We start from the raw sequence: 12,535 nt of genomic DNA, 5'->3' as shown, positions 1-12,535 counted from the left end.
GTGGCCGGCTCTAGGAAGAGTCTTGGTGGTTCCAAACTTCTTCCATTTAAGAATGATGGAGGCCACTGTGCTCTTGGGGACCTTCAATGCTGCAGAAACGTTTTGTTTTCGCATAGCAAAGGGTCTGAATACTTATTTAAATACGCTATTTTTTAAATGTATAATACAAACATTAAATGAAAACCCGTTTTCATTGTGATTGTGGGGAATATTGATGAGGAAATGTTAATACATTTACAGCCTAATTTTAAAATGTAACAAAATGGGGAACCGAGGGGGTCTGAATACACTGCTCGTCCCCGCTGGTTTCCTTCATCAGACCAGTTGAGCAGCCAATCAGATCTGCTCTCCATCGCAATGGATGACGGCCTCAATATTCTAAAGACACGTGTTCCACAGAGACGTGCAGGGGGACGGAGGGGGGGGACGGAGGGGACCAGTGAAGGGGAAAAGTTGTTTTGAAAAAGGAGTCAGAGTCGTTGCTTTGGATTGGGTGACTATGGCCCTGAAATAATGTGTCAGAGCCCTGCGTCGCTAGCTGAGCAACACGGTGACAGACGTAGGGAGACAGGGAAAAAGCATGTCTGTATAGAGAAGGAATGTCGACAAGACACTTTCAAGTTACATATGGTTTGGCATCATTCATTCAGGATACAAGTGGAATATAAATCTGAGCTGCGCCACAGAACAGGTAATTGCCACTGTCCAATCGGATTAGCATGTACCATGCGATCATAGGCTGTGTCCCAAATAGAACCCTACTCCCATACAGGCTATAGTCCTCTATAAAGGGAATATGGCGCCGTGTAGGACTCACCCACGGCCATGTGTGATGGACAGAAGGACAGAAGGAGAAGGGCAGATATGAAGAGGGAACCCCTTAAGTTCCTTTACGTCCTCCCTGGTGAGACGGTCAAGTAAGTGAGTAAGTGTGCTGAGCTACGGCCGGGGCCAATTCCCTGCTGTCATTACAGACACAAGGACCATTCAGGAGCAAGACTTAACCTGTTAGTCCTCTAGGGGCAGTATTTCATTTTTGGATAAAAAGACGTGCCCGTTTTAAGCGCAATATTTTGTCACGAAAAGATTCTCGACTATGCTTGGAATTGATAGCTTTGAAAAGAAGACACTGACGTTTCCAGAACTGCAAAGATTTTCACTGTGAGTGCCTTATAATAAAAGCTTCAGGCAAAACCAAGATGTTTCAGCGACCAGGAAATGAACTGTATTTCTGAAGCTACGTTTTCCATGATCTCCTTATATGGCTGTGAATGCGACAGGAATGAGCCTACCCTTTCTATCGTTTCCCCAAGGTGTCTGCAGCATTGTGACGTATTTGCAGGCATATCATTGGAAGATTGACCATAGACTACAATTGCCAAGTGTCCCGCACGGTGTCCTGCGTGCAAATTGGTGCGCAAAACTCACCTACCAGTATTTTTCCATCTGAATCTGAGAACAATGCAGGCTTCCAGGAACGGCATTTCAATGAAGAGATATATGACAAAACACCTTGAGGATTGATTCAAACAACGTTTTCCATAGTTCGGAAAAAAGTTTGACGTGTAGGTGACTGAATTTTCGGTTAGTTTTGGTAGCCAAATGCATAGTAACAAAACGGAACGTTGTGTCCTACACAATAATCTTTCAGGAAAAACTGGACATCTGCTATGTAACCGAGAGTCTCCTCATTGAAACATCTGAAGTTCTTCAAAGGTAAATTATTTTATTTGATTCCTTTGTTGGTTTTTGTGAATATGTTGCGTGCTAAATGCTAACGCTAAATGCTAAGCTAGCTATCACCACTCTTACACAAATTATTGATTTTCTCTGGTTCAAAAGCATATTTTGAAAATCTGAGACGACAGGATTGTTAAGAAAGGGATAAGCTTGAGAGCAGGCATATTTATTTCATTTCATTTGCGATTTTTAGAAATCGCTAAAGTTGCGTTATGGTAATGAGCTTGAGGCTGTAGTCACGATCCCGGATCCGGGATGAGGGGACGTAAGAGGTTAAATATATAAGGTAATACGTAGCTATCACACATCACTCAGCTCACATTGATTCAATCATTCAAGCCTGGTGAAGGGCAATATCTATTGAGCCCATTGACCTAGTCTTCATTCTCTTCCTTTGTCATCTTTATCCATCATATATTTCTGTCTTGATTATGGCATCAGTTGAATGGTGATCCAGTGACAGTAGCTAGCACTAAGGAACAGGAGACGAGGGGGGAGGGGGTTGGCCAACTGTCTGGATGGCTGTAGAGCCAGATCCATAGGAGGACGGTAGCTAACTGTGGCTACAGAGCCAGACCCATAGAAGGACGGTGGCTAACTGTGGTTGTGGATACAGAGCCAGACCCATAGAAGGATGGTGGCTAACTGTGGTTGTGGATGCAGAGCCAGACCCAGGACTGAATGACGTAGTATAGCCTGATGTTTGGCTGGAGTCTACACAGTGACTGCAGCAGGTGTAAAGGAGACCATAAAAGCAAACTCCAATATCCCTAACAGGGGGTGAGATTGGCTGATTTCTTTAAGGAAGTAAAGGATTCAAACCATCAATGTGTCCAAGACGTGACCGTCTGGTTGGAGAGGAGAGGAGAGAAGAGGAGACGTGACAGTCTGGTTGGAGCAGAGAGGAGAGAAGAGGAGAAGACGTGACCGTCTGGTTGGAGCAGAGAGGAGAGAAGAGGAGAAGACGTGACCGTCTGGTTGGAGCAGAGAGGAGAGAAGAGGAGAAGACGTGACCGTCTGGTTGGAGCAGAGAGGAGAGGAGAGAAGACGTGACCGTCTGGTTGGAGCAAAGAGAGGAGAGAAGAGGAGAAGACATGACCGTCTGGTTGGAGCAGAGAGGAGAGAAGAGGAGAAGACGTGACCGTCTGGTTGGAGCAGAAGAGGAGAAGACGTGACCGTCTGGTTGGAGAGGAGAGAGGAGAAGACATGACCGTCTGGTTGGAGAGGAGAGAAGAAGACATGACCGTCTGGTTGGAGAGGAGAGAAGAAGACATGACCGTCTGGTTGGAGCAGAGAGAAGAGGAGAAGACATGACCGTCTGGTTGGAGCAGAGAGAAGAGGAGAAGACGTGACCGTCTGGTTGGAGCAGAGAGGAGAGAAGAGAAGAGGACGTGACCGTCTGGTTGGAGAGGAGAGGAGAGAAGAGGAGAAGACGTGACCGTCTGGTTGGAGCAGAGAGGAGGGAAGAGAAGAGGACGTGACCGTCTGTTTGGAGAGGAGAGGAGAGAAGAGGAGAAGACGTGACCGTCTGTTTGGAGAGGAGAGAAGAGGAGAAGACGTGACCGTCTGTTTGGAGAGGAGAGAAGAGGAGAAGACGTGACCGTCTGTTTGGAGAGGAGAGAAGAGGAGAAGACGTGACCGTCTGTTTGGAGAGGAGAGAAGAGGAGAAGACGTGACCGTCTGTTTGGAGAGGAGAGAAGAGGAGAAGACGTGACCGTCTGTTTGGAGAGGAGAGAAGAGGAGAAGACGTGACCGTCTGTTTGGAGAGGAGAGGAGAGAAGAGGAGAAGACGTGACCGTCTGTTTGGAGAGGAGAGGAGAGAAGAGGAGAAGACGTGACCGTCTGTTTGGAGAGGAGAGGAGAGAAGAGGAGAAGACGTGACCGTCTGTTTGGAGAGGAGAGGAGAGAAGAGGAGAAGACGTGACCGTCTGTTTGGAGAGGAGAGGAGAGAAGAGGAGAAGACGTGACCGTCTGGTTGGAGAGGAGAGGAGAGAAGAGGAGAAGACGTGACCGTCTGGTTGGAGAGGAGAGGAGAAGACGTGACCGTCTGGTTGGAGAGGAGAGGAGAGAAGAGGAGAAGACGTGACCGTCTGGTTGGAGAGGAGAGGAGAAGACGTGACCGTCTGGTTGGAGCAGAGAGGAGAGAAGAGGAGAAGACGTGACCGTCTGGTTGGAGCAGAGAGGAGACACTAGACATCCAACGTCATTTGTAACAGCGAAAGGAGGACTGTTATCAAAGGCCTTTTCATAAAAACAAGGATTTTTCTGCCCTTGAGTTTATTTTCTCTCTCTTAGTCCAAACTGTGTAAAAACGTTTAAATTACTTGTTGGGTTGGGAAAACACTTTCAGTGTCAACTTAAATGACTAAAACCAGAAAAAATGTACACACATAAAATAAACAAAAATGTAAAAGTAACATTCAAATATGTCTAAGATTTTACTGAATTACATTTCATATATGGAAATCAGTCAATTGAAATAAATTCATTCGGCGCTAATCTATGGATTTAACATGACTGGGAATACAGAGCCGTAGGTGTTGGTCACAAACACCGTCAAAAAAAATTATAAATAGGGGCATGGATTAGAAAACCAGTCAGTATCTGGTGTGACCACCATTTGGATATGGGTGCCAACTGGAACACACGGCGATCCAGAGCATCCCAAACATGCTTATTTAACATCTGAACCAAAACGGTTCAAAACCGTCCAAAAGCCAGAGCAGCAACAAACACCAGAAAAATAGAACAAAGATGGGTTGTACCGTGTCGGAGATCTTTGTGGGCTATACTCGGCCTTGTCTCAGGATGGTAAGTTGGTGGTTGAAGATTTCCCTCTAGTGGTGTGGGGGCTGTGCTTTGGCAAAGTGGGTGTGGTTATATCCTTCCTGTTTGTCCCTGTCCGGGGGTGTCCTCGGATGGGGCCACAGTGTCTCCTGACCCCTCCTGTCTCAGCCTCCAGTATTTATGCTGCAGTAGTTTATGTGTCGGGGGGCTAGGATCAGTTTGTTTATCTGGAGTACTTCTCCTGTCCTATTCGGTGTCCTGTGTAAATCTAAGTGTGCGTTCTCTAATTCTCTCCTTCTCTCTTTCTTTCTCTCTCTCGGAGGACCTGAGCCCTAGAACCATGCCCCAGGACTACCTGACATGATGACTCCTTGCTGTCCCCAGTCCACCTGGCCATGCTGCTGCTCCAGTTTCAACTGGCCTGGGCCCTAGGACCATGTCCCAGGACTACCTGACATGAGGACTCCTTGCTGTCCCCAGTCCACCTGGCCATGCTCCTGCTCCAGTTTCAACTGTTCTGCCTTACTATTATTCAACCATGCTGGTCATTTATGAACATTTGAACATCTTGGCCACGTTCTTTTATAATCTCCACCTGGCACAGCCAGAAGAGGACTGGCCACCCCACATATGCTCTCTCTAATTCTCTCTTTCTTTCTCTCTCTCGGAGGACCTGAGCCCTAGGACCGTGCCCCAGGACTACCTGACATGATGGCTCCTTGCTGTCCCCAGTCCATCTGACTGTGCTGCTGCTCCAGTTTCAACTGTTCTGCCTTATTATTATTTGACCATGCTGGTCATTTATGAACATTTGAACATCTTGGTCATGTTCTGTTATAATCTCTACCCGGCACAGCCAGAAGAGGACTGGCCACCCCACATAGCCCGGTTCCTCTCTAGGTTTCTTCCTAGGTTTTGGCCTTTCTAGGGAGTTTTTCCTAGCCACCGTGCTTTTACACCTGCATTGTTTGCTGTTTGGGGTTTTAGGCTGGGTTTCTGTACAGCACTTTGAGATATCAGCTGATGTACGAAGGGCTATATAAATAAATTTGATTTGATTTGATTTGATGGTAGATGGCTGATATGAAATAAGACATTATTGCAGCATACGAGGAAAATCACATATTCCACTGTTGAATTTCAGGAAGGAGGTGGGGGAGAAGGAGAGGGGGGGAGAAAGAAAGGGAAAGAGAACAGATTAAGAGAGAGTGTGTCAGAGCGGTTGACAGACATCGCCTGAATCTCAAAACCATACACTTGGCCCCTAAAGGGCTCTTCACAGTGATTTCACAGTGGCTGGGTAGTCTTTAAGCCCTTTATCGAGTGGCCCCTTGCTGTTGTGTTCGATAGTGATCACTCAAGCCTACAAGTGTTTTAGCCTAAATTTATATTGACACCACACACACACACACCCCAACTGCCACTTGTCAATATTCAAAAATTCTAAATCCATTTGCGTGCCTCGTCTCTTGCCGCAACAAGTCTTAATGTCTGACACACTCATTATGAAGCAAGGGCACATGGGGCAGACACGTAAGCAGATAGACAGTGATAAAGTTGTAAAAAACTACTACTCCTGCAATAAATATGTGCAAGTACACTGAGTATACAAAACATTAGGAACACCATACCTCGGTAATAAAAGGCACTTCAATCTTTTGTCTCGTCTTTCACATTCTGAACGGTGTTAAGGAACGTTTTAAGGAATAAAATACAAAATACAATTTTAAAAAATTTAACCTGGCTCCTCCCCTTTATCTACATTGATTGATGTGGATTTACAAGTGACATCAATAAGGGATCATATCTTTCACCTGGTCAGTGTCATCCCATGTCATGTTCTTAATGTTTTGTATACTCCATGTATATCGGTCGCCCAGTGAGCTAGCCTGCTAGCTAGCTTCACTGACAAACACAGGGATGGCATTGTGGCTAGCGTTACCTAAGGATGTTGGGACACTGCACTGAAATACATCATGTAGCTCGTCACGTTAGGCTAGTTTGACCGCCCGCTGATAAAGAGTCAGGGAGTTCCCTAAATATTTTTTTATAAAGAAACTGATCAAATATACAGCTGCTAAAAATCAAGGTGATTTACAAAGATGAGGACCAAGACTGAGTGCAGCGATTTAGTGTTCACAACTACAGAATCATTGTGGAATCTGAAAAGACACATAGCATGATCTACTACGTGCACATTCTAACAGAAAGGAACGAGGTGGGTAGCTAGCTAAGTGTGTCATCTATTAGGTTACCATTGATCTGGTTCCAATAGGCCTGACATAAACTCTGTGAGAGGTCCTTTTGACAAAAACTTCATGCCAACTTATATTGAAATAAAACATTAACCTCTGCATCCCTGCCCAGCCTGGCAAAATTGGCCCGAAGGGTTTTTAGCATCCCCAGTGGCTCTCCAGACACCGTGCCGAGGGGGCCTGCTCTCCAGACACCGTGCCGAAGGGGCCTGCTCTCCAGACACCGTGCCGAGGGGGCCTGCTCTCCAGACACCGTGCCGAGGGGGCCTGCTCTCCAGACACCGTGCCGAGGGGGCCTGCTCTCCAGACACCGTGCCGAAGGGGCCTGCTCTCCAGACACCGTGCCGAGGGGGCCTGCTCTCCAGACACCGTGCCGAGGGGGCCTGCTCTCCAGACACCGTGCCGAGGGGGCCTGCTCTCCAGACACCGTGCCGAGGGGGCCTGCTCTCCAGACACCGTGCCGAGGGGGCCTGCTCTCCAGACACCGTGCCGAGGGGGCCTGCTCTCCAGACACCGTGCCGAGGGGGCCTGCTCTCCAGACACCGTGCCGAGGGGGCCTGCTCTCCAGACACCGTGCCGAGGGGGCCTGCTCTCCAGACACAGTCACATGAGCCTGAAGCCATATACTATGGCAAAACCTGTGTTTCTAAAAGTGAATTCAAACCTAAGGCATTTTGTTTAATTTAATTCTAAATCAAAACTTAGATACTCAATTCAGAGACTAATGAATAAATACAGTGAAATGTTTAAAAATGCTGAGCACTTATTTTCCTGCCAAGCCTAGTGTGATGCACTCCCAAATGCATAACAATGTATTTCTCTGTATATATAGCTATAGCATTGAAAGAGGTTGGAATAACCATAGAGTGTAAACTGTCATGGGTCAAAACATATTGACACAACACTAGATAAGATGGGGAGAAGTCTGTCCATAATAAAGTGCTGCTCTGCCTTAACAGCACTATCAACCAGGCAGGTCCTACAGGCCCTAGTTTCTACCTTCTTAACAACACTATCAACCAGGCAGGTCCTACAGGCCCTAGTTTCTACCTTCTTAACAGCACTATCAACCAGGCAGGTCCTACAGGCCCTAGTTTCTACCTTCTTAACAGCACTATCAACCAGGCAGGTCCTACAGGCCCTAGTTTCTACCTTCTTAACAACACTATCAACCAGGCAGGTCCTACAGGCCCTAGTTTCTACCTTCTTAACAGCACTATCAACAAGGCAGGTCCTACAGGCCCTAGTTTCTACCTTCTTAACAGCACTATCAACCAGGCAGGTCCTACAGGCCCTAGTTTCTACCTTCTTAACAACACTATCAACAAGGCAGGTCCTACAGGTCCTAGTTTCTACCTTCTTAACAGCACTATCAACCAGGCAGGTGCTACAGGCCCTAGTTTCTACCTTCTTAACAACACTATCAACCAGGCAGGTGCTACAGGCCCTAGTTTCTACCTTCTTAACAACACTATCAACCAGGCAGGTGCTACAGGCCCTAGTTTCTACCTTCTTAACAACACTATCAACCAGGCAGGTCCTACAGGCCCTAGTTTCTACCTTCTTAACAGCACTATCAACAAGGCAGGTCCTACAGGTCCTAGTTTTGTCACACCTGGACTACTGTTCAGTCGTGTGGTCAGGTGCCACAGTGTTTTTATCTCCCCATGTTCTCAGGTCTCCTCCCCATCCAAGGCCAGTGTCACACAGACATGAACACATTTCCTCTATTTCCTATACAAACATGTAGAAGCATTTATCAAGCGATTAGCGAGCAAGAAATTCTTGGCCTCACAATAAATTGTCCTCCTGAAATCTATTAATCATTCAATAGACCCCATTATTCTCCCAGAATGATAAATACACCATTTTAGTCCAAGCCTAGAGTGGGTTAATGTAGTGTTTTCTTAGACAAAAACATGGTCTCTGATATCAACATTGTTTAGTGCATTTATGCTGGCTTGTGTGTTTTGGCTGGTTAAGGGATAGAAGAGTTGAGAAAGGAATGTCTGGTAATCTCTAAGGGTTCTAGAAGGTTGTGTTCCAGAACACTGGTGGAGATTGTTTAAAGATAACTGATTCTGATTCCATGGGTTCTCATCCCACCTGTCTATCAGGTAGGTGCAGCACTTGTAATGACTAGGGATCCCTCATGTTTTGAACATGACAGTTTACAATGCATTATTTGGTGGTATACATGTAGAGCAGATATTAGGCCAATAACAAGCTAATTATCAAAATCCAGAAAAGAGACATTAAATTCTACAACCACCTAAAAGGAAGCGATTCCCAAACCTTCTATAACAAAGCCATCACCTACAGAGAGATAAACCTGGAGAAGAGTCCCCTAACTAAGCAAGCTGGTCCTGGGGCTCTGTTCACAAACAACCCACAGAGCCCCAGGATAGCAGCACAATTAGACCCAACCAAATCATGAGAAAACAAAAAGATAATTACTTAACACATTGGAAAGAATTAACAAAAAAGAGCAAACAGAATACCTGACCACTGTGACTGACCCAAACTTAAGGAAAGCTTTGACTAAGTACAGACTCCGTGAGCATAGCCTTGCTATTGAGAAAGGCCGCCGTAGGCAGACATGGCTTTCAAGAGAAGACAGGCTATGTGCTCACTGCCCACAAAATGAGGTGGAAACTGAGCTGCACTTCCTAACCTTCTGTCAAACGTATGACCAGAGAGACACATATTTCCCTCACATTACACAGATCCAAAGCACACGAAAAAAAAAAAACCCAATATTGATAAACTCCATCACTGCCATCACTGCAGCAAGACTTGTGACCTGTTGCCACAAGGGCAACCAGTGGTTGTAAATACAACCAATATTTAAAGTTAATGTATTTTCCCTTTTGTATATCAATACAACAATGTCTTTTCCTTTAGAGCTTTTGTAAGTTTAATGTTTGTTTATTTCATTTTTGTTTACGATCTCATTCACTTGCTTTGGCAATGTAAACATACGTTCCCCATGCCAATAAAGTCCTTGAACATTGAATTGAGAGATTGAGGAGAGGTGAAAGAGCAACTGGTACATTGCCTCGAGGGGAGAGATGGGTAGAGGGACTCGAGATAGAGAAGATTAAGGAAGAGCAAGAGAGGAGACTCCTCTACCTGTCTATGTAGTGAGTTAGTATCAGAATGGAGAGAAGAAGAGACTTACATTGCCCATGTACTCAGACAGCAGGTCCTGCAGAGCCTGCCGGACAGAGTTGCACTCGGCCACGATGCGCTCGCGCCGGTCATCACGGGTACAGGACGAGTCGGCCATGAGGGCGGCGCCACTGATGATGCTCTCCAAGCGCTCCTCCAGAGACGGGCGGAAACGCTCCTCGCTAAACGCCAGGGGGTCCACGATGATCTGCTTCTGTTGAGTTAGAAAACAGAGCGAGAGTTAGAAAACAGAGCAAGAGAGAGCGAGGGTTGAGGGAAAGAGAGAGCGAGGGTTGAGGGAAAGAGAGAGCGAGGGTTGAGGGAAAGAGAGAGCGAGGGTTGAGGGAAAGAGAGAGCGAGGGTTGAGGGAAAGAGAGAGCGAGGGTTGAGGGAAAGAGAGAGCGAGGGTTGAGGGAAAGAGAGAGACAGACAGAAAGAGGGCGAGAGTTAGAAAACAGAGCGAGCGAGCGAGAAAGACTAGATGGGCGAGAGAGGACAGAGCTTCTGTTTGAAGTCTAAACTGTGTCTTTTCAAAGACCCAGAATCCTCACAGACCAAGATGACCGATACCTATATAGTTAGACCACATCCCAAATTGCACCCTACTCCCAAGGTAGTACACTCCTTTGGACAAGGGCACATAGGCCTCTGGTCAAAAGTAGTGCCCTATTCAGGCAATAGGCTGCCATTTGGGATGCCATCTTAGTGTGAGGACCAGAGGTACAGGGGAGAGAACGAGCGAGAGAGAGGGGGTCGCATCTGTCTGACATGGAGAAGACAGATGATCAGGCCCTACACCCAAACAAGGGCACTGCGTTCATCCACCTCTGGCCTGCTCGCCTCCCTACCACTGAGGAAGTACAGCTCCCGCTCAGCCCAGTCAAAACTGTTCGCTGCTCTGGCCCCCCAATGGTGGAACAAACTCCCTCACGACGCCAGGACAGCGGAGTCAATCACCACCTTCCGGAGACACCTGAAACCCCACTTCTTTAAGGAATACCTAGGATAGGATAAGTAATCCCTCTCACCCCCCCCTTTAAGATTTAGATGCACTATTGTAAAGTGACTGTTCCACTCAATGTCATAAGGTGAATGCACCAATTTGTAAGTCGCTCTGGATAAGAGCGTCTGCTAAATGACTTAAATGTAAATGTAAGACAACAAAACAGCTACTGTGGTGGATGGGTTGAGTTTCCACCTTGCTGTGCAAGTGTCCCATCCTACCCTGGAGGTCACAAGTACTGCTGCTATTCTGTTCTACCTGAACTGCATCCCCTGGGTGTCCCATGTCTAAACCAATCCCTGATTAGAGGGGAAGAATAAAAATTAAAAAGCAGTGGAACTATTTATATGGTGCAATCTAGGGCTCCCCGACCACCGAGTGACCCTGGGGCTCCCCGACCACCGAGTGACCCTGGGGCTCCCCGACCACCGAGTGACCCTGGGGCTCCCCGACCACCGAGTGACCCTGGGGCTCCCCGACCACCGAGTGACCCTGGGGCTCCCCGACCACCGAGTGACCCTGGGGCTCCCCGACCACCGAGTGACCCTGGGGCTCCCCGACCACCGAGTGACCCTGGTGAGACCCGTTAAAGTTTTTTTACGATTTTTTTTGTAGAGTCCATGCCCCGAGGAAATGAGACTTCTGAAGGCACTGATAATTTTACTCGCCCTAGCAGAGCTGGATAGGATGATATATATATATATATTAGAGAGCGAGCGACTTCAACTGCGCTGCTGGCAACAATTTAAGCTTTTTTGCAAAAGTTCACTAACACCGGCCATATTCAACATGTGTTGGGCGTTAGTAAATTCAACAGTTATTCTGAGCTTTGGCACACTGCACCTGAAATCGGAGTAAAAAGACAGACATAGCCAGAGCAAATTTGCTATCAATAGTTGTCATAGTGACATTCTGTTGAAATGTTTACTTGCATAGTGGTGTCTTTCGTGAAGACGTGACTTGCTAGCTAGCTAAACAATGAACCATAACCCCAAATCATGACATTACTGGCTTGCATGAATCTGCAGGTTGCTGACCAACCAGATTGTGTTGGCTAGCTAAAAAACAAGATCACTTTCAAACGTCTCTCCTGTGAAGTACTGACCCGCAACATACACCTAGTTTCCTAAAACAAGTCAGGGGCGGCAGGGTAGCCTAGTGGTTAGAGCGTTGGACTAGTAACCGGAAGGTTGCGTGTTCAAACCCCCGAGCTGACAAGGTACAAATCTGTCGTTCTGCCCCTGAACAGGCAGTTAACCCACTGTTCCTAGGACGTCATTGAAAATAAGAATGTGTTCTTAACTGACTTGCCTGGTTAAATAAAGGTAAAATAAAAAATAAATATATCCATTTTCAAATGCTTTATAAAGCACTTTTTACATCAGCAGATGTCAATATAGGCCTACATACCATAAATAGCAGCCTATTTATGCTAAAGCCACGTTTCAGGAAATACATATTAACAAACCTGCAAGCATATATCTGGAAATACTAATAAAATTGCTAAAATACAAGCCTAGTTGGTTTGCCACAGAAAAGAGAGCAACCATCTGTAGATACGAATACAATTGATTACGAG

General features: G+C 46.5%; 1 protein-coding gene across 5 annotated transcripts in view; it reads right to left on the bottom strand.

Annotated features, from left to right (window-relative positions):
- Window positions 1–12,535, bottom strand: part of LOC124010999 (catenin alpha-1) — a 233,760-nt gene that overhangs the window by 159,453 nt on the left and 61,772 nt on the right. For all 5 annotated transcript variants that reach the window (XM_046323885.1, XM_046323886.1, XM_046323884.1 and 2 more), the window contains one exon: window positions 9,964–10,167. In XM_046323885.1, the coding sequence (XP_046179841.1) occupies window positions 9,964–10,167 (204 nt within the window). The remainder of the gene's footprint in view (window positions 1–9,963; window positions 10,168–12,535) is intronic.

This window comes from Oncorhynchus gorbuscha, linkage group LG23 (genome assembly GCF_021184085.1).
Source record: "Oncorhynchus gorbuscha isolate QuinsamMale2020 ecotype Even-year linkage group LG23, OgorEven_v1.0, whole genome shotgun sequence".
Taxonomy (NCBI): Eukaryota; Metazoa; Chordata; class Actinopteri; order Salmoniformes; family Salmonidae; genus Oncorhynchus; species Oncorhynchus gorbuscha.
This window is presented reverse-complemented; position numbering and strand designations above follow the sequence as displayed.